Source organism: Eufriesea mexicana, unplaced genomic scaffold (genome assembly GCF_001483705.2).
Source record: "Eufriesea mexicana isolate 0111107269 unplaced genomic scaffold, ASM148370v2 scaffold202, whole genome shotgun sequence".
NCBI classification, from domain to species: Eukaryota; Metazoa; Arthropoda; class Insecta; order Hymenoptera; family Apidae; genus Eufriesea; species Eufriesea mexicana.
Window position 1 is genome coordinate 1,337,401 of NW_016908372.1, and position 24,443 is coordinate 1,361,843.

Here is a 24,443-nt window from a genome sequence, read left to right on the forward strand (position 1 = left end):
TGTGTATCAATATCAATCACCGGCTTGATCGCGAACATTTCGAGCACAGAGAAATCTCGCTCAAAACGATAGCCTGAAATCGATGTTCATACAAATGACATGTCACTTCGTCGCGAGCAGCGTCTTATTCTCTAAGCGATCTATCGTGTAAAAGACACGAATATATTTTGAAGGAAGCCGAAGAGAATCGAATCCAGTCGAAGCAGATCGAAAAAGGTCGAAGAAACTCAACGAAGATCGAGGAAAATTTAAAAATCCCCCAAAAAATTGAAAACCGTCGTATAAAATGAAAAAGAATTAAAGAAAATTGGGAAGAACGTAAAAAAATTGAAGAAAATCCAGGAGGATCGAAGAAAATTCAAGTAAAACGAAAAAAATCGAGGAAGATGAAAGAAAATGGGAGAAAAATAAAGAAAGTCGAAGCAAATCTAAATAATTCATGAAGATAGAAAAAAATTGAAGGTAACCGAAATAAATCACAAAAAGTCGGAGCAAATTGAAGCAACAAGAAGAAAATCGAAATAAAAAAAAAAAAGAAAAAATTAAAATAAACCAAAAAAATACGAACCCAAGTAAATAAAATAGAATGGAAGCAAATTAATGGAGATCCATACAGTGTCCTCCATCTTATCTCGCTAATTCGATAGAACCCCTTCTGACCCAACAAATTGCAAAGGAACGTACTTGCGATCAAGAGTACTCATTCGATCATCGATCGTCGAGAAGCCATCGCTAGTTACGCAACGAGAAATCCGCAAAAAGCTGCTCATTCGAAGGAAAGGTCGTTGGCTATTCGGTTTAGCTGGATGGTCCTTCTTTTCAAATGATAACGATCAACGTACCTGGAGATGTACTCCTCTATGACTGTCTCCTCGACAGGCATCATGGGAATTGGGCTATTAGTCGACAGCCAGTAAGAACGATCGTTGCGGCTGGCGTAATGACAGACGTTGTTCACGTCGCAGAAGAGGAACGGCATCGTCGAGAACTTTCGTACGCAGGAGCCAGCATAACCTGTTTCGTGATTATTCATTAGTCATTGAACAGGATCAGCGAACAGTAAACGGATGTTAGATAGGAGGTTCATCTGTGACGAGCTAGCACAGGCGGATGTAAGTGTGATGAAAAGGATGACAAAAGGTAGACAATGAACTTTGATGGTCTGTGCAAAAACGGGATTAGTACTTGCCTAAATCTTGCGAATGCGCTCTTTCATCGCCATCCGTATAGAGTAAACTGTATCCATCCCAGAGTTTGATATGTCCAGCTTCGCAAGTAGGCACCGATTGGCTTTGACTGTGTTTCACCAACAAGATACCGGTAAGATAATCTGGTGATGTTTCGCACGGTTTCCCTGGTTCTCCTGGGACACCAGGAAGACCAACAGGACCTTGGAGACCTGGCAAACCAGGTGAACCGACAGGCCCTGCTATTCCCGGCAAACCAACTGGACCTGGTGGTCCTACAGGTCCTGGTGAACCTTTTTGTCCATTTACTCCTGGGAGTCCTGGCTGACCTGCAAATCCTTTCTCGCCTGGCACTCCTGGCAAGCCAGTTGGTCCTATAACATAAGCAAGTATTCGGAGAAATAAATATACGAAATGGTTATTTCAAATTACACTTAGGTAAATGATCTATAAGTTCTTAAAGTTCTTTTTTTAATATAATCCAGAAATCATACCAGGGAAACCTCGATCTCCTTTCGGTCCCATTGGTGGCTCGATGCAGTCAGCACCCTTGTCACCCTTCTCGCCTTCGAATCCAACAACGCCTACCGATCCCGGTATACCCTGGTAACCTCTGTCACCCTTCTCTCCAGGTGGACCAGGCAAGCCATTCACACCGTCCCAACCTCTGTCACCCTTTACACCAGGGAGACCATCTACTCCACTCGGTCCTGTAATTTCAACAAAATCAATGTTTTCATAGTTGTTCTTCATGTTTTGAATAATTCGTGTACCAAGTCATTTCAGTTTGAGTTTTGAATAGTGTCAATACAACTGCTCATAATTGGATACAATGATTGACCACAAAACAGGATTGATGAACGTGATAAATTTATGTCAATGTTATTTCATTCGATATTGACTATTAAATTCAATGCGTTATTGTTTTCTTATTAATAATTTGAAGTCGAACATTTACCTGGAAATCCTAGTTCTCCTTTTTGTCCTACAGGACCAGGCACTCCTGGTAATCCAGCATCTCCCTTTTCGCCTCTTTCACCTAGTAAACCTGGAAGTCCTTGAGGCCCTGGTGATCCATCGCGGCCAGGCAAACCAGGAGGACCCATAAGTCCCATATCACCCTTCTCACCCTGTGGCCCTACCTGACCATAAGGTCCAATATCTCCCTTCGGTCCAGGTAGACCAGGCAAACCTTGTTCTCCCTTTTCTCCTGGTCGACCTGGTAGTCCATCTCGTCCACGCTTTCCAGATAAGCCTGGTAAACCTTTCTCACCCTTAACGGTTATTCCAGGTAATCCTGAACGTCCCTGTGGTCCACTATCACCTAAAATGGCACATTTCGCATAGATGTCAATCACCAAACGATAAATAGTATAAAAATTTATAGTATTTTCAAGAACTATAATCTAGCAGTTGATAGAAGTTTAGAAAAGCTTGATCGATGCTTCAAAGGACGAGATACGAAAGAAAAAGGGAACTGAAAATGAAAATGTAACTTGAAAATTAAAGTGTGTACCTTTAAGTCCAGGTAGACCATGCGGCCCTGGAGCTCCAACTGGACCCGGTATACCTCTGTCTCCCTTTGCGCCCACATAACCAACAAGACCATCTAATCCACGATCTCCTTTCTCTCCGGGTACACCTGGTAATCCAGAAATACCTGGTTCACCCTTTTCTCCTTTGACTGAAATTGTTGGTCCAGGTAAGCCACGGTCACCCTTTTCACCAATTTGGCCAGGAATTCCAGGAAGACCAACAGGACCTTAAGAAACGATTACATCGTGAATCATGTAATTCAAGTCTGTTAGCTAGTATAATTGCATAGATGAGAGCGAGATTTGACCTCTTACCTGTAATACCGCGGTCTCCTTTGGCACCGTTAAGTCCTGGACGTCCTGGAGCTCCCATTTCACCGTCTATACCAGGGAAGCCAATAGGACCAGGTGGACCAGTATCACCTCGTTCACCTGGTAATCCATCAATACCAGGTGTTCCAGGTTCACCTGGTGCGCCAGGTAACCCCTAATAATTTAGGAATGTTAATACATAAATTAAATTGCTTCTAAAAAATATGAAACTTGTTCTGAAAGATCTGTAACTTCAGTAACGAATGAAACATACCACATCTCCTTTCAAACCAGGGAAACCTCTTACTCCTGCATCACCTTTCAGACCCTGAAGTCCTGGGAAACCGTTACGACCTGGCAAGCCAGGTTCTCCCTTTTGACCGGGCATTCCGTCTAAACCAATACCACGTAACCCAGGTTCTCCTTTGGCGCCATCAACACCATCTCTACCAGGAGGGCCATGCGGACCACGAATTCCTGGCATTCCAGGCTCACCCTTCTGTCCTTTCTCAGACACTTGACCTGGTACTCCTTTGGCTCCCTAATGTTTGTAAATGGTTCTAGTGAATTTATAGTCGCTATCTTCTTTGAGTTGTCATTGTACGAAATATAATGCAAGATCAGTAATTTCATAAATGTCACATGATTGCTAAAAATCAATCCATAGAAAATATAAAATACTTACTGGTAATCCAGGTAGACCTCGTTCACCTTTCGCTCCTTCATATCCGATGAAACCGGGGAGACCAACAGGACCAACTGGACCTATGTCACCTTTTGGTCCTGGTGCTCCAGCGCGACCGGGTTTGCCTTCCATCCCAGGTAATCCAGGGAAGCCAGCGGAGCCTTTTTCACCCCGTTCTCCTTTCATACCAGGTACACCTGCTGCACCAGGTCTACCCGGTGAACCAGGTAAACCTCGTCTTCCTGGATAACCTTTCGGTCCATCGATACCCGGTTCACCACGATCACCCTTGGTGCCTGGGAATCCTGGAAGACCGGCTCTGCCAGGAGATCCTGACAATCCCGGTTCACCTGTCCAACAGAAACAATCGTGTTTCATATTAATTTAAATTTCAGGCGAATAATTAACGAGAGGCACGTAAATTATAAGTACTAGCATTTAATAACTACGTACCCTTAATTCCATCTGTACCAGGAAGTCCTGCAACACCAGGTGGACCTGGAGGTCCAATTATTCCAGTGTCTCCCTTTTCTCCTGGTGCACCAGGTAATCCACTTATTCCTGGTATACCAACATCACCCTTATCTCCAATAAACCCTGGCAAACCGGGGTAGCCAATAGGACCATCTTTTCCTGGTGGTCCAGGAAGACCTTTTTCCCCTTTCTCTCCTGGTGGGCCTGGCAATCCAGGACTACCCTTGACTGTTATTCCAGTTTCACCCTTTTCTCCTTTCAATGCAGAAGCGCCTGGGTATCCTCTGGGTCCTTCACGACCAGGATCTCCAGGGAAACCCATCGGTCCCATATTGCCCTTCTCACCACGAGGACCCGGCAATCCTCTTGGTCCAACTGGCCCAGGTGCACCAATTGGTCCCATTGGTCCAGGTGGTCCCTAGGTTCATTTTATTGTAACGTAAATATTACATATCGAAGTTGTAATTAACTCGCATATATCAAAAGGTAGGTATATTTTATATATTTACCGAAAAACCTTGTAAACCTTTGTCACCGCTTAAGCCTTCTCTTCCTGGTGGTCCAGGCTCTCCTTTTTCACCAGGAGCACCCCTATCACCTTTTTGACCATCACATAATTGGAATGGTGGGCACTGACCTATTTAAAACATAAATAATAAAACTACGTATTCGACATTGACACGATTTGGTACTCGAACAGTACACAAATTCTGGGCAATAAATATTCACCGGGTTCTCCCTTCAGTCCATAGGAACCAGGTTCACCCTTCTGACCATGTTGACCTGGATAACCTGGTTCTCCACGTTCTCCTTTCACACTGAGGCCACTATCTCCCTTTTTGCCTGGAATACCTGGCCTTCCAGGTGTTCCATCTTGTCCAGGGAATCCACGATCTCCCTAAAAACGATAAAAATGAAATTGAAACTTTCGAAATTGAACTTACAACAGAACCTATAGGATAAATGAGTATCAGAAATTATAACTTACAGCAGTACCCTTTGGTCCCGGGAAGCCTTCAAATCCAAGCGAACCTTTCTCTCCAGGAGGACCTAGTGGCCCTGGCGGACCAGGTCTTCCTGTTTCTCCTCTTAAACCTTTCTCCCCTTTCTCCAAATGAATCATACTTAATGAAACTGTCGCAGGGGTACCAGGTTCTCCTTGGGGGCCAGATGCACCGGGAATACCATCTTTCCCCTGTTAATCGAAGAAGTGGAATTTAAAAGAGATTTTTCATAGATCTCCACTGTGAAATTAGAAAAAGAAAAGAAAAAGAAGGAAAAGAAAATACATATTAATAAATAACTTAGTTTCAAGAAACTCGAAAATTCGAAATGTCAAAGTCACAATTGTTCAAGATACCGGTGGTCCTGGTGGTCCTATTGGCCCGGGTAGTCCGTCTGAACCAGGTTCTCCAAGTAACCCTCGTTCTCCAGGGGGACCTCGAGGACCAAGAAGTCCAGGTGCGCCGTCCAAACCACGATCTCCTTTTGCTCCATGTGCTCCTGGCAAGCAGTCTTGACAACGACCTCCTATGTCTCCTTTCTCACCAGGTGCTCCTGGATATCCCGGTGTGCCTTCTTTTCCTGGAGTTCCTGGTTCACCTGGTAAGCCAGATTCACCCGGTGCTCCTGGAATACCATCCAAAGAGTCACCAGGGAAACCACGTGAACCTGCGTAACCACGTTCTCCCTTTTGCCCTTTTTCTCCATCAAAACCTGGCGATCCATCCATTCCTTTAGGTCCCTACATACAAATATATTTCATAATCTTGAAAATGTTATAAGATCGTTTAATTTGATTATATCTTTGTGTTAATTACAGAGCTGATACTTACCACAATTGATATGCCTGCCTCTCCTGGCGTCCCCCGAGGTCCTGATGGACCTGGAGGACCATCGAATCCACGGGGGCCAGTTGGTCCCGGGAATCCAGTGATGCCAGGCTCTCCTTTCCCTCCTTTTTCTCCTGGCAATCCTTCGGGACCAGGGATACCTTGTGAACCAGGTCCTCCCGATAGACCAATAGGACCTTTCGGACCTGGGTCTCCTGGATATCCATCGGCACCCCGAGGTCCAGTAGGTCCTGGGAAACCTTGTGGTCCTTTTGGTCCTGGTGGTCCTGGTGTACCTTTGCCACCCTAAATACGTAGTTCATAATTAGAAATACATGTTAATTTATTAATCAACTAACCGAGTATTGCAAGATATTGCAATTCTAAGAGCATATTTAGTTCATGAAAAGAAAAATTAATTAATACAAATGGTACTCACTCCTGGTGGACCAGGAGGTCCTCGTAAGCCTGAAACTCCCATAGACCCATCTCGACCTGGTTCTCCTTTCTGTCCAGGACGACCAGGAAGACCATCTAATCCATCATAACCTCGGTCACCTTTACGTCCAGGTGGACCAGGTGGACCAGAGAAACCATCCCTGCCCTAGAAACATCGAATGGGCCAATTAATTTATACTACTCTATATTTTTAATCTATTATCGAACTATATCAATCTAAGTGAACTTACGCGAACACCTGGTGCTCCTGGAAGTCCTTTTTCTCCTTTCATACCTGAACTACCACTTATACCATGATCGCCAATTGGTCCTGGTTCTCCTTTCATACCATCCGGTCCCCTTTCACCCTATTATTACAAACAAAACAAAATGTAAATAAACGATGAAATCGTTCGATTCATTCAATTTATCAAACATATTCGCTGTCTTATGAAATACCTTATCACCACGGTCTCCTTGTTTACCCGTTACTTCTTCAATCACACCAAATGGTATTAAGGGACCAGACGTTCCAGGAGGACCTAGCTCACCCTTTTGTCCTTTATCACCTTTTGGACCCTCGAACTTGAGTCCCATATTACCTTTTTCTCCTTTTTGCCCCGGAAGACCAGGTACACCCTGAATAACAGTTTAATATTCAAAATCAACACCTTATTAGTTCTGTTACGATTAAATGCACGAGGAATATACATGTATATAAATACGGAAGATTACTTACATCAAGGCCACGTTCACCTTTTGGCCCTGAAAGCCCATGTTCTCCTTGGGGTCCGGGTGGACCTGGCGGTCCTCTGACGCCATCGATACCCGGTTCTCCCTTTTGGCCTACAGGGAATCTACCAGCGAATCCTGGTTGACCCTTGTCTCCTTTGGGCCCCGGAGAACCACGGAAACCACGAGGACCTGGCTCTCCAGGACGACCACGGACACCAGGTTCACCCTGAAAGGAGAAATCAATGTAAATTTGGAAAGTCCGTAATTATCTCTAATGTAAATTGCGATATGTATTATAACGTGTATGAATAGCGGTGGTTATTAGCAGTACACGTACGTCTGTTCCATTACAACCATCACGACCAGAAAGACCAGGAGCACCAGGCGAACCTTGAACTCCAGGAACACCATTTATACCAGAGAATCCAGGCACGCCCAAAACCTGCGTAACCACGTTCTCCCTTTTGCCCTTTTTCTCCATCAAAACCTGGCGATCCATCCATTCCTTTAGGTCCCTACATACAAATATATTTCATAATCTTGAAAATGTTATAAGATCGTTTAATTTGATTATATCTTTGTGTTAATTACAGAGCTGATACTTACCACAATTGATATGCCTGCCTCTCCTGGCGTCCCCCGAGGTCCTGATGGACCTGGAGGACCATCGAATCCACGGGGGCCAGTTGGTCCCGGGAATCCAGTGATGCCAGGCTCTCCTTTCCCTCCTTTTTCTCCTGGCAATCCTTCGGGACCAGGGATACCTTGTGAACCAGGTCCTCCCGATAGACCAATAGGACCTTTCGGACCTGGGTCTCCTGGATATCCATCGGCACCCCGAGGTCCAGTAGGTCCTGGGAAACCTTGTGGTCCTTTTGGTCCTGGTGGTCCTGGTGTACCTTTGCCACCCTAAATACGTAGTTCATAATTAGAAATACATGTTAATTTATTAATCAACTAACCGAGTATTGCAAGATATTGCAATTCTAAGAGCATATTTAGTTCATGAAAAGAAAAATTAATTAATACAAATGGTACTCACTCCTGGTGGACCAGGAGGTCCTCGTAAGCCTGAAACTCCCATAGACCCATCTCGACCTGGTTCTCCTTTCTGTCCAGGACGACCAGGAAGACCATCTAATCCATCATAACCTCGGTCACCTTTACGTCCAGGTGGACCAGGTGGACCAGAGAAACCATCCCTGCCCTAGAAACATCGAATGGGCCAATTAATTTATACTACTCTATATTTTTAATCTATTATCGAACTATATCAATCTAAGTGAACTTACGCGAACACCTGGTGCTCCTGGAAGTCCTTTTTCTCCTTTCATACCTGAACTACCACTTATACCATGATCGCCAATTGGTCCTGGTTCTCCTTTCATACCATCCGGTCCCCTTTCACCCTATTATTACAAACAAAACAAAATGTAAATAAACGATGAAATCGTTCGATTCATTCAATTTATCAAACATATTCGCTGTCTTATGAAATACCTTATCACCACGGTCTCCTTGTTTACCCGTTACTTCTTCAATCACACCAAATGGTATTAAGGGACCAGACGTTCCAGGAGGACCTAGCTCACCCTTTTGTCCTTTATCACCTTTTGGACCCTCGAACTTGAGTCCCATATTACCTTTTTCTCCTTTTTGCCCCGGAAGACCAGGTACACCCTGAATAACAGTTTAATATTCAAAATCAACACCTTATTAGTTCTGTTACGATTAAATGCACGAGGAATATACATGTATATAAATACGGAAGATTACTTACATCAAGGCCACGTTCACCTTTTGGCCCTGAAAGCCCATGTTCTCCTTGGGGTCCGGGTGGACCTGGCGGTCCTCTGACGCCATCGATACCCGGTTCTCCCTTTTGGCCTACAGGGAATCTACCAGCGAATCCTGGTTGACCCTTGTCTCCTTTGGGCCCCGGAGAACCACGGAAACCACGAGGACCTGGCTCTCCAGGACGACCACGGACACCAGGTTCACCCTGAAAGGAGAAATCAATGTAAATTTGGAAAGTCCGTAATTATCTCTAATGTAAATTGCGATATGTATTATAACGTGTATGAATAGCGGTGGTTATTAGCAGTACACGTACGTCTGTTCCATTACAACCATCACGACCAGAAAGACCAGGAGCACCAGGCGAACCTTGAACTCCAGGAACACCATTTATACCAGAGAATCCAGGCACGCCCATTTTACCCTAGGATAATCGGCATAATTAGAATCGGTAGAATCTAAAATTAACCTAACTGGATTCGCAAACATGTACATACTCTGTCACCTTTTGATCCACGTGGTCCCTGAGGACCAGGATCACCTTTCTCTCCTTTTGGCCCTAGAAGACCTTCCGTTCCTGGAAATCCCTTTTGGCCCTTTGGACCTTGTGGTCCCATTATACCTGGAGCACCCTGTATGCAAAAGTCAAGATAAATTCAGTACAGTAGGATTTAACAATGGTGAAAACCAAAAACTATAAACTCTATTTCCTCAATTCGTTTATTGTTATTCAAAAATAAATACGACAAAGGAATATGTTATGTTATATGTTAGTAACTAACAACATGTAACACGACTATTATAATTGAACCTTGTTAACGTGACGGTTACCCGCGATTATAATCCGAACTATAACAAAATTTGCGGTAGTTAATTTGATGAAAATCTATATGACGTTGCTTTGATCTAAAATTAAAAACAGTTTCACTATATATATATTGCGAACAAAAGATTAATTTGAAAACTGTTATCTATTACTCAAGTATCTAATTATTTTCTAACCCTCTTCATTTTCTCTCAACAAACACCGATCAAACTCTGCAGCAACGCGAAGAGAGCAATCTGTTATCCAAAACCGCGACCATTTCTTAGATCGATCATCGTCGAGATGCAGGATCGAAAAGAAACTACTTGATGAACGCAAGACTGTTTAAAGATTAAAATAATGGTTCCTTGACTAACAATGGAGATCCATTAACGGCATTATTGCTTGGACAAATACTTACCCTGGAGCCTTTCTCAGCGAAACATTTCGGTACGCAGCAGCCCGAACCGGTACAGTTTTGCCTTCTAACGTGTCCTGGAACTGGCACAGCTGTGTAACTGCTCGGATAATTGTCCGAGTCTCCAGCCGCGCCATAACCTCCTCCTCCTCCTCGATGACCTTGCGAGTAGACACGTCTGTAAGGATCTGTGCGGTCGTAATCGTCTCTGGATCCATGGCTTTCTCCATAGGTATCGCCATAAGGATCTTTGGGGCCTTGTTCTCTGTCAGCTTCACCTCTTCTTCCGTAATAAGGGTCATCGTATCCTCGAGATCTATCACCGTAAGGATCGCTTCCTTGATTGTATGGATCCAGAGGGGTTTGTCCTTGTCCCTGGTTGTAGGATCCTTGTCCTTGGTTGTAAGATCCTTGTCCCTGGTTGTAGGATCCTTGTCCCTGGTTGTAGGATCCTTGTCCCTGGTTATAGGATCCTTGTCCCTGGTTGTAGGATCCTTGTTCCAGGCCACCTGATAGAAGGAGATTACTCGTAGCAGATGAATCGAACAGATGAACTATGGTATGGAGGGTGGAAGTGGATTGGAATGAATTGGAATGCCAGTTGCAAATGGGCTGGGAAATAGTGGTATTGTGCGATCGCTGGAATTTTGAAAGAGACGCGTCTTTGGGTGTTGAGGGAACGCAGAAATGATGGAAGCTGTGTGAAATTTTTATACACGTGTGAGTTAACTTCTTGCCTGATTATCTCGAAACAGGTGAACTAGGCTGTGGAAGATAGAAATGGATTGGAATGAATTGGAACGGTGGGTTGAGAAGTAGCGGTGCTGCGTGATCTCTGACATTTCGATGAAATCGTGTCTTTGTATTAAAGGGAAAACAAGATGTTAAAGAAGTATTCCAACTATTCGCGCTATTTTTATGCACGCGTGGATTAATCCTTGCTTTATATCGCAGCAGACAAATCGAACAAATGAACTATACTGCGGAGGATGGAATTGGATTGGAATGAATTGGAACAGTGGTTGGGAAATAATGGCATTGTGCGATCGCTGGAATTTCGATCGAATCCGTGCTCTTGTGGAGAAACATTGTTGCAAAGGATGTAAAGAGATATTGGGATACTAAAAGTTCTCGCTGCCTTTTGATATATTTTATATTCATGCGAAAACTTCATACGTCTGAAAATATATTTTCTTGCAAAAGAACATAAGAGTATTAAAAAATGAATTTTCGGATCTATCGTTCCTTTATTTTTCATTCAAACAGATTTTTAATTAAAAACATAGTCCCATCTGCGAAGAGTTAACCGCTTACCTTATTATCTCAAATACATAAATCAATATCTCGAATATATTCAAGCTGACAGCTGAAGTAACCTAATGGGAATTTTAAGACGATTTGATCCTTCTATAATGTCCAAGTTATTATTGTTATAACAAATTTATTCATTTCCGTGTTAGAATATAATTTTACCTTTCCAATAAGAGCAAGCTTTACAAATTAGCTGAAGGCGTGCTCACTTGAACCTGTCTCGAGTAAATCATCTAATTACTACAAGCAAACAGATTTATGTAGCATCGGATAGCCTGATTTTTACCTGTTGGTAATTGGATCGTGTTCTTCCGATTATTTATGTTTATTAGTCTTATTATAGCCAGTGATTTAGACACATAGGAAAGTGCATTCGAAATAAGCATACCTGAGTGCAGCTACAAGTGCCACGACGAGGATGATACTGATTTATTAGAAAGTGAATATGATTATAATGATGACTCAGAACAGACACACGACTTCGAACTGCCTTATTTTAAGCCATAAAATTGAAAATAATTAGTGAGGCAAGGGGTTAATTTATGTGAAACTATAAATTTTCTAGTCTATTAATTGAAAATGTAAAGTTAAAGAATTCATCATTAAAATCGATTATTTGTTCAGAAATTTAAGAACTGCCTTATTTTAAGCCATAAAATTGAAAATAATTAGTGAGGCAAGGGGTTGATTTATGTGAAACTATGAATTTTTCTAGCCTATTAATTGAAAATGTAAAGTTAAAGAATTCATCATTAAAATCGATTATTTGTTCAGAAATTTTCTGCTACTTTTAAACCACAGTTATATTCTAATTAATCAATATTCTATCGTGCTCGTATTAGAACAAATCGAAATTGAAATGAAGTTGGAAACAAAGGGAATGGATAATAGGAGCAAACTTGAATAAATAATTTCGTCGATGACGAAGGATAATCCCTGGATCGTAAAACAGGGATCCGCGAAGTTAAAGCATCATAAAATCGAAGAATCGCAAATACGGGGTTAAAGAAGAAACGTTGAAATAAAATTCTCGTTACTCGTTACCGTTTCATTGTGGAAAATTTAATAAATTTTCGATAGAACGAACCACGATACCGAGAGCACTTGTTCCGTTCTTTTATGAAAGTAATCCGTTCGTAGCTCAGGCGACCCGAGTTTCATACCTTTTCAAAATTCAATTTTCCATTAGCCCGTTAAATTTTATGGAACACCATAAACTTGCGCGCGCACAATAACCGCTGGCATTATCGATTAATAGGAAACTATTACACCACGCTTGTAAAGACAAAAGATAAACGGTCTCGTTAATTAGCAGGCTCAAGTTGAATTCGTAAATTTCAGAATATTGCGGTGTAGCCATTACAATGGTTGGGAAGATGGACGATGCTTGTCCTTAACAAAAATATTGCCAACTGATATTTTTCATTTTGATTTATGGAATATATTTATACTGTTCGTCTCAATTATCGACACTATAATATCGATAAATATTACGATCTCCTTTCCTACATATTTTTGTCATTAAAATGGAGATATACTTGGGTTTCTTAAGTCGAAATATCCTTTCTCGCATTCTTCGTTTTTGGAGAAAGAGACATGCTAAAGTATTCGAAGTTCTACGCGCTTTTTAACTTTTAAGTAAAGTTAGGCAGCTCTAAAGACTTTGTAGAGGTCTGAGAAGAGCCCGATTCATTTATCCTAACTGCATTTCAAGTTATGCTATTAGTTTAAAATGTCCTATGTATCTTTTACTAAGTTAGGTATAGTATGAAATGTATAAGACTGAAATGGACTCTGTCAATTTTATTAATTTTTTAAGAGAGAAAGAAAATACCTTATCACGTTCGAGTTATTTTGATACAATTAGTGAATTTTTCTCGTATCATAATGCAGAAAATACACCGTTCTTTTATAATACCGATTGCATGATGGCATGAGTTTTACTTTTAACTATTAAAATACTCGAAACTCGAAAAGTACGCTTTTACATTTATGTAACATGAGTTTTGAGATAATATCTACTTCAATTTACTTTTTTTAGCAATCATACCCATTTTATTTTAGTCACTTAACTAATTACCATTTTAATAATACAATATTTCCATGAAAAACCTATTTAAGAAATTGCATGGGCTACTAGGAAATAATAATTCAATTTTTAAACAGATGAAAGAAAAAATATGAATGGCGACACAAAGGGAAAAACTAAATTTCAGGTTCTTTGATGTTAGTTACGTTGGGAAGGCAGTACCGACGACAGAACCTCCTGAAGAGGAATCCTCGACAGACGAAATGATGCACAAAATTCATATTACCCACGAGTGAAATAAATTTCCTTTAAAATTCCTTGAATGTTTCATAACACGTTTCATAACACGTCTAACAAAAAATTTCGATAAGAAATTTATTTTGCCCGCGATATAAGAGGAGCCTTCGATAACTTGGTAACTACAAGGGAACTTTACGCTGGTCTGCACAGTACCAGAATGCTACTGAACGAGATAAAACGCGATTTTATTTTTCAGAAAAATAAACCATATCGCACTTGTTTATCAAGGTTATAATTTTTGTCGAGGACTGTTTGATTAAATTTATTACCATAGCCGCTTTGAAATTCGAAGTCATCGGTTCTCTGACCAAAGTCATCACCGTCGGGGTATCTGGATCGATCATCGTTTGAACTTAAGTACCGCCTGTCTGCTTCCTCCGAATCTGCGAATTAAATTGAAAACTAATTTATCAAATATCACCATATTGTTTAATTCTTATATAAATTGGAAAGAAAAATTTTACAAGTGGAAAATTAAATAAGAATGAAACGAGAAAAATAAATGGAAGTACGAGAAAATCATATTGTTTAATTCTTATATAAATTGGAAAATTTTACAAGTGGAAAATTAAATAAGAATGAAACGAGGAAAATAAATGGAAGTACGAGAAACAATTAATTCTTCAATTTATTTGAGTTTCGGATTGCACGAGAAAATGACGAAGAAAATGGAATAGAAATTTTCAGAGAAACAAAATTAAATTTTGGTATATCGGTGAAAGTATTTATTCGCGTTGTCTATAAACTTTTCCAAGGATAATCTTCCATTTCGTTAGTGTATAAAAAGTACATAAAAAGGAGTTATCCTGGATATCCGTATATGGAACTAAAATATTATTCAATTAAACTTGTCGACAAGTGGTGTGGCTGAATTTTTCGTCCTGTATAGAGAGGAAATCGAGAAGAGATAAATCCCGCGGTTACCTTCGTTGTTCGTAACAAAAGGTTTCCATCGTGGTGAAATATTATAATCGTCATCTGTAGTATTTGGTTTTCCGATATCACCTCGTCCGAGTGGAACAACAGGCGGAGGATTGTGCGACCATGATGTGTGATTATATTGCTGAAAATAGAAAGAGCACAAAATGAAGCAGGAATTGTTCTCGATACCTTAGAAAAAGAAATAATCACATAATTATAAGGACGTATTCATTTTTTCATTTCATTGGTTCATTGTTTTAATTTTTTTAATATCAATCATTGCGTCTTTTTATTAAGTGCAACTTATTATACAAATATGATGTTCGAATCTTGAGAAAAAATGATATAAAAATAATTTTTTGGTATGTTAAATAAGTTGCAAGAAAGAATTATGAAGTTTTTGTGATAAATATGATATGTAATAGGTTTGTAGTATACCAAACTCGATCGGCTACTTATGCGGTAATCGATATAAAGATGTGAGGTACATGTATCGACTGAGATCTAGATCCTGCAGACTTCAGAGATCTATAAACTACTTTACCGACCAAGCGTATCGATCACTGATATGTAGTAAGTAGTTTCGTATGTTATCAAATAGACGAAATACCATTAACAAGGTTAAATACTGAATGTGTAACATATCTTATGGTTTAATATTTAATATAATTAAATAGACAGCGAGGAAATTAATTGTCATGCAATAAACTTTCTTCAGTAAATATCAAACACTGTGAAAACAAAATATTGTTAGTACCTTTAAAAGTAGTTGTATACATTACCTAAAAAGTTTATGAATTGTATTAATTAAAAAAAGAAATAAGTTACAAATTAATTTTAATATTCATTCATTTATTGTATATATAAGTTGAAGTCTACTAAGTGATTTAAAAGACTGAAAAATTCGTACAAAAATAAATACTAGGATACAATAAAAAAAGAAAAAAATCAAATTCAAGTGTAAAAATAAATATATGTTAACGCAATAAAAAAGAATCAAGTTTTATAAATTATAAATAAGAAAAAATAAAAAACATGTAATGAAAATAATCCTAATTTAATATGACTTGATTAAAATAAAAGCCACATTATGTGTCCACGCTGAGCTAAAGAAGCAGAGCTAAGCGTATGTATCAAATGCTTGGATATGAAGATTAAAAGTGGTTTCAAGAGGATCTTCTTACTTCTTAATACTTCTAAAGTTGCATCAACTGTCGATAAGTTATCAGCTATGCTTCTTATGTGGCAGAATACATCTTTAATCCGCGAAATTTTCATAAAATGAACTTTCACACACCAGTATACCATAAACTTCGTTTACACCTTAAAATAATGAAACTTACTCACAATTGAAAATTAATAATAATTCAATGCAGTCCCAATAAATCCAAGCATTCGAAACACCCCCCACCCTCAAAAAGAAAATAATAAACTTCAAAGTTAAATACCCACTACACTATAAACATCAAATTTTGCTATTTAAATCGAATTGCCATACAAAATTAATTCTTCACAAATCCAAACGTCACTATTACTGCCTTGACCTTCCACCAACTCTCCAAAATCTCTTCCGACTCATAGAAGCACGCAACATTTCAAATACATTGTTCAAACACGTACGAGACGAACATTACAGTTTTCTAAACATCTTTCGACACATCCAATTGCTACCTTGATTGTTGATCTAGCCCTATTTCACGTCCGGCGATCATAATATATAGATTAGCTTGATTCAGCCGATGACTCATCTCGTTCGCAGAAAGTCATTGTCTTGCCCTCGTTTTCAAGTTTTATCCTCTTTTCTTTTTCAGTTTAGGGTTGGTACGCGCTGACAGGAAGCGCGGGGAGATAGCGTTGGCTCGTTATCGTTTCGAAATAACGCGCCGTTACTCTGTTCCTCTTTGATTCCCTTTCTGGCCGCGCTGAGCCGCTCGCGTTACCAGCGTTTCCTTCGAAACAGATGAATGAAAGCACGGTCTTTATCGGAACGGAAGATAATCGTGTCACGACGGTGCGACACGTCTTGGGAAAGTTGGTGGAAAGAAGTAGAAAGAGCGTAGAAAATTTCGAGAGCGAGAAATTGCCTGTATTTGCAAAAGTATTCGATAGCTCGGCGGACATGATAAATTTCGAGGTTAGACGAACGTGTTTTATGGTTTTTGCGTACGCTGTAAATAAATATATTCTTGTAAAGAGTATTAGAAAGATAAGCAAAAGATTTTCTTCTGTTAATAATCGATTATACGTCTCGTTATATAGGAAGGATGTGTACGTGCACTATATTTTGGAATATCGTACGAACATTGCAAACATTACATGCGGCGAAAAGGGAAACCTTGAAAATGATGGAATAGTGCTTTATTGGTTACTTAACATGGTTAATGTGTCTAATTGAGGCGAGTTTGCGTTAAACAAGAGATAATTATTGTACGAAACTTTCTTTGACGTTTGACTAATTCTCCATCGTGCTGTAATGCAGGTATTAATTAATATGTTCATTAGATATCGTTTTCGATAATTTACTGCGTGGTTTGACGCGATAGATTTGCCACCAGCAATTTATTCTTATGGAAACATCGAATCACGAAGGTAAAATCGTTTATTATTTTTGTGGTTAATATTCGCGCTTGCGTTGATCACGTGGTGCGGTCACGTGACGTATAATTTTTCAATCCTCATTCTGGATACTCAAAACTCGCTGATAATACGATAATTCACGGCGACCTCGGTATCAGTTAAACGCGAAACAGATTTACTGACATCACTGCTGAAAATATGTACGGGCTCACACTTCCTTAATTTACTGCCGCGGAAATGAAATCCTTCGTATTTCGAATCGTTTCGAGAAATTATTGCTTCGCTATACGTCGATTCGTGAGTCTCAAATTTCGTACTATTCTTCTTATGCAAATAAGTTTACTTTTCGTACAAATTAATTTTTACGCGGCGATTTTGATTGATCCTGAATTCTACAACGATAGTCGCAATGTCGTAAAGAAATGAGTCGTTTGATTCTGATTAGATCTAGTTAGTCCTTTTATAAACACAGGTAGTTTCAGCTGTGTTAGATAGCAAGAAGTACCGTGAAAATGATAATTGATATTTAAAATTAGAAAAACTGCTATGAATACGAAATTGGCATAACTATCCTTCGATAATGTGCTTATTTCCAAACAATGAATGATAGACGTTACGTGGCTGCATTAGCGTTAAATTATTCCATCTAGCTTTAATCCATGCATGACAAAAATAAAATGAAAAATAAGAAAGATTACTCGACGTTATAATAACGTTGTAGTAACATTTAAATGTTCGAAATTGGAAAAAATTTTAACTATATAAATTTTCATTTATAAACTGTTCTTCGATTGAATAACTTCGTTACTGAATTAACAGGGACATTAAATCATAGAAAATCTATTTGAAATGTATTCGATAAATATTGATTGCATTACCGGTTAATTCTAATCATCGTATATTTCAATCATGGCGATGTACCACGTTACCTAGCATCTAAAATTAATAATTATTCTCTCAGCGGATGTGATTACTATAATTTATCTTTTCTTTTATCTTATCTAGCAAGTTACTAGTTCTATTACAAAAACCTTTATCAATTTCTTTTCAAATTCAAGAAAAGTCAACAAACAAATATATTCATATTCTTCTCGAACTAGAAACTTAAATCACACACGATCCTATCTATCCATAAACACTTTGATCTACGATCTAGGGACCTATATAATTCTTTTCTTGAGACGATGGAAATATCGTTCAAGTCTTATCTCTTATGTATCCATCACCAACACTGTACCTTGATAAAATCACTAAAAATCAAGGAAAGAATTCAAAGAAAATTATCCTGGTAAATGGAATCCCTGTTTCCTGCACTGGCAAAATCATCCAACCGAATTATCGTCAACGTCACACGCATCTCTGTCCCCGAGCATCCACGAAAACGGCTCAATCTACGCGGACATTTCGTTCAACGAAACCAGCCCAATTTTCTTATTCCAGATACGGAGAGACTATCTTCTCGTGACGGTTCAAGGATCGTTCCTTTTATCGCATTTCTTGGCCGCCTTCGTGAATCTGCGATTACGTAACCAGCCATCCAGGTCTCCACTTGGATCCCTAAAACGGTCCTTCGTTCCATCGATCCTCCTTCGTCCTGCGTTTCATCGTTCCCGATCTTCCACTTCTCTCTGTTCTTCCTTTCTGCCCTTTATTTTTTCCCTCACCGCCACATTCGAGCGGTTTTAACGAGGAACGTTAACACGGCGTAGGACGAGGCCCGCTAATTCGTTGGCTAGCAATTTTTACAATCTTGTCGGATGCCGCGTACTCGTAAAGACTCCTACAGACTGAGATACCATCGCTGAAGACGCAGTATGCGGACAGCCGGATGTATATACGAATACAATCGTTTCGCCACTCTAAATTGGACGACATGGTAGACTGCTGCGCTGTAAGAAGTTTTCCGATGGTACGGATATATCTTCCTTCTTCTTTTATTTTTGGATTTATTGGTGTGATTTGGTGTGTTTTCAGTGGAGAGAGAGAGAGAGAGAGAGAGCGTGTATCGTGGAATGAAGTTAGCTTGATGTATTTATGTGGTTGTTGAGGTACAGTTTGACGATGGTTGGTTGACTATATAGCGATACGATCGTTTGAATTTTTGAAATTGGTTGACTTTTGTCAAACTACTAGAGTTTGATATAAATATATATATATAGTTAAATACTATGGAATTGAGTTGAATTGATGGATGATAAATGATTATATTGACATGATCCATTCAACTTTTCGAAATTAGTCTGTTTGTGCCGAGCTACCAATTGTAGTACCCATAGGGGTTAGGTGTCGACACGAATATATAATTAAGAAAAGCTAATTTTCGATTATTCGACGTAATTATATAGCCACTGAGGTACAATTTGGTGATAGCAGGCTAACTGGGTTGACATAATCGTGATTAATTTCACGAAATCGGGTGATTTATAATCAGTTATTAATGCTCGGCGCGAAAATATATTTATATGAAGTTAGTTTGCAATTACTTGGTATTATTGAACAATCACTGAAATAGACTTGATAATATTGAACCAACTGATAAATGTATATAAACCGAAATTCGACGCAAATTAAACGGAGTTCATTTATAATTGTTTAATGTTACTACACAATTGCTGAGATATTAGTTTGATAATAGTTGGCTGATTGACCTGATACAACTGTTCAACGTCTGGAAATTAATTAATTTGTACCAAACTACTTGGCATTGTTACTTGGCCTCTGAGAAATAACTCGATGATAGTTAACTGACTATATTCACTCAGTCGTTCAACTTCTCGAAATTAGTTAACTTGCGTCGAGTTGGCAAGTTTCGATATGAATGTATAATTAAACGTAGTTAATTTCCAATTATTTCACGTCATTACACGGTCCCTGAGATATACTTTGAGAGTAGCTAGCTGACTATACCGACACGTTAGATCAATTTCTCAAAATCAGTTGATCTATTACGAGCTGTATGTCTATTGTATTAAAGTTTAACTCAAGTATGTAATTAAACAAAGTTAATTTATACTTTATCGACGTTATCACTGAGCAAACAGCTCAACAATAATTAGCCAACCGTACCGATACAACCATTCAACTCCTTGAAATCAGCTGACAAGCAACAAATTTTCTGAAAATCGTTTATAGAAATTTATTTTGTTTGACTTCATATCGACAAATAATGAATGTACAATTGGCAAATTGATTTATGATCATCTGACGTCAATATCAAAGCATAAAGGTAGAATTTAACGGTAGTCTGTCAACTTTTGGGGTACAGTTCTTCCAGCCATTTTATTTCAGTTTGTAAAGGGCTTATAACCACGCGTAGTGATGGTGTGCATGACGATGAACATGACGAAAGAACCAAACGATTATTTTGTGGACGCAACTACACGAGAACACTTATGAGTTCAGCTCGAAATAAGATTGTAGCATTGCATGAAGTAATCTGCGTAGCACACAAAGGGGCAATCTTTATGAGCTGCTTTTGTTCGGTAGTTGACGAGTGTCGATAGATTAGTGTGACAATTTGAATTGGTTTGGATGAAATGCAGAGTAGTGTGTCTTGATAATAAAATGGCTCGTGTGAAATGGATGAAGTGGATATATTAATAGCTATTTTAATGGTATTTATGTTACCTAAATGACAAAAATCTAGTCATTTTTCTAAAAACAATTATATAATAAATATTGTTTTGTTATTTGTTAAGTATTTTTTTATAAAAAATAGGAATTATATTTAGAAATATTTGCGAGTTACTTTAATGTTTTTATACGATAATAAATCTTACATAACCAGTTGGTTTTACATTTCCTTTCTTCCAATGTTATTCTTCCTCAAGTATACATAAGAATCGTGTGTAACTGTGTATCTTGTGTTTCATGTTCTAATGCGAATCAAAGAAACTATAGCCAAACAAAGACAGCTGAATAATTTAAATATTTCTAAACTTACATTTTAATTATTGATCTATTGGAACTTGAGTAATAACAAAAAATTTTGACAATAAGTAAAAATAAACAATAACAAAAATTCGATTCATTTCAAATATACAAAAAGAAAAGAAATTTAATATCCTACATTTGAAATAAGAAAAAAAATCTTTTTCGCATTTTTTGTAAAATAAAGTATCTCTCAGTTATCTCCCATTTAAGTTACAGATAATACTTCATACATAAGATAATCCAATTATATGGATACATAAAATATATATTTTACCGGCTATTCGATCTTTTTATTAAATCTTTCGAACAAAAAATTCAACATCGCATATTCAAAATTGAATAAGATGTCTTTCGTATTTTTCGTGAAATAAAAAATTTCTCGATCATCTTTTACCGAAGTTACAGATAATATATCACGCATAAAGTAATCTCATTACGTCGAAACGTGAAACATGATATTCTTCGCGGAGTATCTATTTTGCTCGTTACCCTAACCTTTCATCAGATCTAGACAAGTGTTTGCCCGCTAATTAGCATGTTCCATCCGTGAAACGAGTTCATACACCATCGTAACAACTATCCGTAATCACAATTTCATCCGCCGCGATTTATCTGCGAGTTATGCCGTCTTTAAGAGCGTTTAACGTGCAATTGACTCCACAACGATCATCATTAATCCCGCCGCTCCATAAACCCGTTCCTCTAACTAAACACTTTCGCTACGACACGAGTCGTTGCCGCCTGGCGATGCAATTTTTCGCGTTTCACGCGTCACTGAGCATACATGAAACTCGAAAATTTTATAGTAGACGCAATGGCAGCCCTATCCACGGACGGAGCAGAGGAAATCGAAGAATTTTACCCACGATTCTACCCGCGAAGGTTACCCTGAACCTCGGCCAGGTGCATTCAGAGGATCGAAACGAAACGATCGCCTATCGATTCGTGTCATCGCGAGTCACGACACGAATATCCGCGAAAGAAAATCGCAACGGTGTTGCTGACAATGTCAGGATGAAATAAGTCTACCGTCAAAATAAACATACTCCGACGATTTTGCTGCGCAAACTTCTTAATCTCGCGATGTCAGATAAGAGAAAGTAGGGAAGACAAACGTGTGACCAAATTCTACTGCGGATATCAAAGTGTTCGAATCTGCATATGCTGGGTGTTCACTCGACAAAAACCAGTTTCATCCGAGACCAATTAAACAACGGGACCAATGGGAAGTCACGTGAACTTCTAAAGCGTAATTGGAAAATTTTTATTCAACCCCAAACGCAACGCTCCGACCCGCAACCTCTCGCGAGAAGACTGTGCGGTCGTGAAAAGCCAGAGAGGACGATTAAGTTCTTCAGACGATGGTAATCCAGTCACGGTTAATTCCGAACTATTTTCAATAGTGACTAAGCTGGCTCGCGTGCTTGTACAGGGTACACGTGTATGTACGTGGCGTAATAAAATTACACAGAGTGCGGTTACGACGTCGTAGGCGGACTGGTCGCTAACAGACGACTGCCCTATTTCGGTCTTAACACCTTTTCGTTGTTTGTCGTCAAATCTGTAGAAACACTCTTATCGCATCCGCAACTGGTCTGTTCGTTATCGGTCGTGTTCTCGATGCATGTCGCTACGAACATAAGTTCATCGAGAAAATAAAGAGAAAGAGGCTGAGAGAGAGAGACTGGCGAAGGTTCACCCTCGTCAGATCGACATTGTCGGAAGCAAACCTCCTTTTTGGTTTTTTTCTTAAAGACGTTGCAATTTGTCAAAATTTTATGGCTTCGTGGTAGGATCGAAACTGCATTGTGCGTTGCCAGAGAACAGGTTTCCGAAGCGACTCGTTCAGCTTGTAACATAGCCTGGCGAAGAATCAGTTTCTGAAGTGTTAGCAATAAAGAATTTCTTGACGCGAGTCTTGGTGTCTGTACGACATCGAATTGGAGAACAATTTCTTTATATGATTGTTCTTTCATACGGAATCGTGTTCTAGAGGACCGGTGAAAAACTCGAAACTATTTGTCGAAAGTGTATCGAGGGGGAGAACGAGTTTCTGGAACAATTCGTTAGCATCGCACCGTATCGAACTAGGGAATAGTCCTTTCAAAATTGCTTCGCGCAAAAACGAACACGAGCTCCTCGGGTGATATATTCGGCTAGAAAATGGATTATTTACAGAAATTTGCGAGGCTGTGTAGCTTTCAGTGGCCTTATAGACGTATTTGTTGGAAGTCCTACTCGGTCTATGAGGTCACTATCGAGATACTAGCTCTATATACACTACATACACTAGAGGTAGTATATTGATTTCAGATTAATTCGTCGAAGTCTATCAACTGAAGAGATACTGATAGAGATTATAAACTGAAGTACGAATTATCTTACTCAACCTCGAACTGAGTGATGAGCGATCACGACTAATTTCAATTTAATTGTACCTATATATGACTTATTTACCAGCCAATCTGATCAATTCTATCTTCTGAAAATTTCTCTATTTTAATACTAAAAAGCTATGACTAGTGTTCAATTTTTCATACACTCAACCTAAAGAATTCTATTTTCTGCACAAGCAAGTAGCAATTGGAAACTTTTTTCTAGACAGTCAATGATATTAATATTTTTTGCGATAATTATTAATAATTTGATCCAGTATTTCACCCATCGTGACATCATCTCAAACTTAATATCGATCATAAATCTTTGGAATTCTTGTTAATTGGGAATTAAGGATCTGTCTGTCAAAGTCTGTCAAAGTCTGTCAAAGTGCGAACGGTTAGAAGTACCAATCCATGTGCGCAGCTATCGACCTATAAATTTAGATTCCAATCACGAGTCAACGTCTGCATAATTCGCTTAACAATGCCAGCAGGTCATTGACGACGAATTCCACGGAATTCTAGAAACTATTTCATCGACATCGTTGGACAGATTGAGCAGAAATGTTCAAAGTCCCACGCCTCGCGAGCGTCTCGGCGGAGGAGCGCAGAGACAACGACGCTCCCGATGATCTAATCGCGCGGCCAATCGACGTGTTCGCGCGAGTCGCGCGTGTTACGCCAGCCAGAGGTCTGCCGACCTTCGATAGAGCTTTTTCGCCCTCGCGACTCCTTCGATTCTCGAACACGTAGACAATACGACAGAGGAGAAGAGG

At 39.2% G+C, this 24,443-nt stretch overlaps 1 protein-coding gene across 1 annotated transcript in view; it reads right to left on the minus strand.

Annotated features, from left to right (window-relative positions):
• The window catches only part of Col4a1 (Collagen type IV alpha 1), a 30,164-nt gene that overhangs the window by 3,864 nt on the left and 1,857 nt on the right, over positions 1–24,443 (minus strand). Inside the window, 30 exon segments of the mRNA XM_017911402.1 lie at positions 843–1,014; positions 1,190–1,561; positions 1,682–1,897; positions 2,146–2,511; positions 2,704–2,949; positions 3,038–3,209; positions 3,309–3,575; positions 3,720–4,069; positions 4,173–4,611; positions 4,703–4,830; positions 4,923–5,091; positions 5,182–5,388; positions 5,554–5,937; positions 6,029–6,331; positions 6,465–6,629; positions 6,715–6,831; positions 6,923–7,102; positions 7,203–7,424; positions 7,536–7,634; positions 7,636–7,713; positions 7,805–8,107; positions 8,241–8,405; positions 8,491–8,607; positions 8,699–8,878; positions 8,979–9,200; positions 9,312–9,419; positions 9,493–9,627; positions 10,222–10,727; positions 14,128–14,241; positions 14,783–14,921. Coding sequence (XP_017766891.1) covers positions 843–1,014; positions 1,190–1,561; positions 1,682–1,897; positions 2,146–2,511; positions 2,704–2,949; positions 3,038–3,209; positions 3,309–3,575; positions 3,720–4,069; positions 4,173–4,611; positions 4,703–4,830; positions 4,923–5,091; positions 5,182–5,388; positions 5,554–5,937; positions 6,029–6,331; positions 6,465–6,629; positions 6,715–6,831; positions 6,923–7,102; positions 7,203–7,424; positions 7,536–7,634; positions 7,636–7,713; positions 7,805–8,107; positions 8,241–8,405; positions 8,491–8,607; positions 8,699–8,878; positions 8,979–9,200; positions 9,312–9,419; positions 9,493–9,627; positions 10,222–10,727; positions 14,128–14,241; positions 14,783–14,921 — 6,641 coding nt within the window.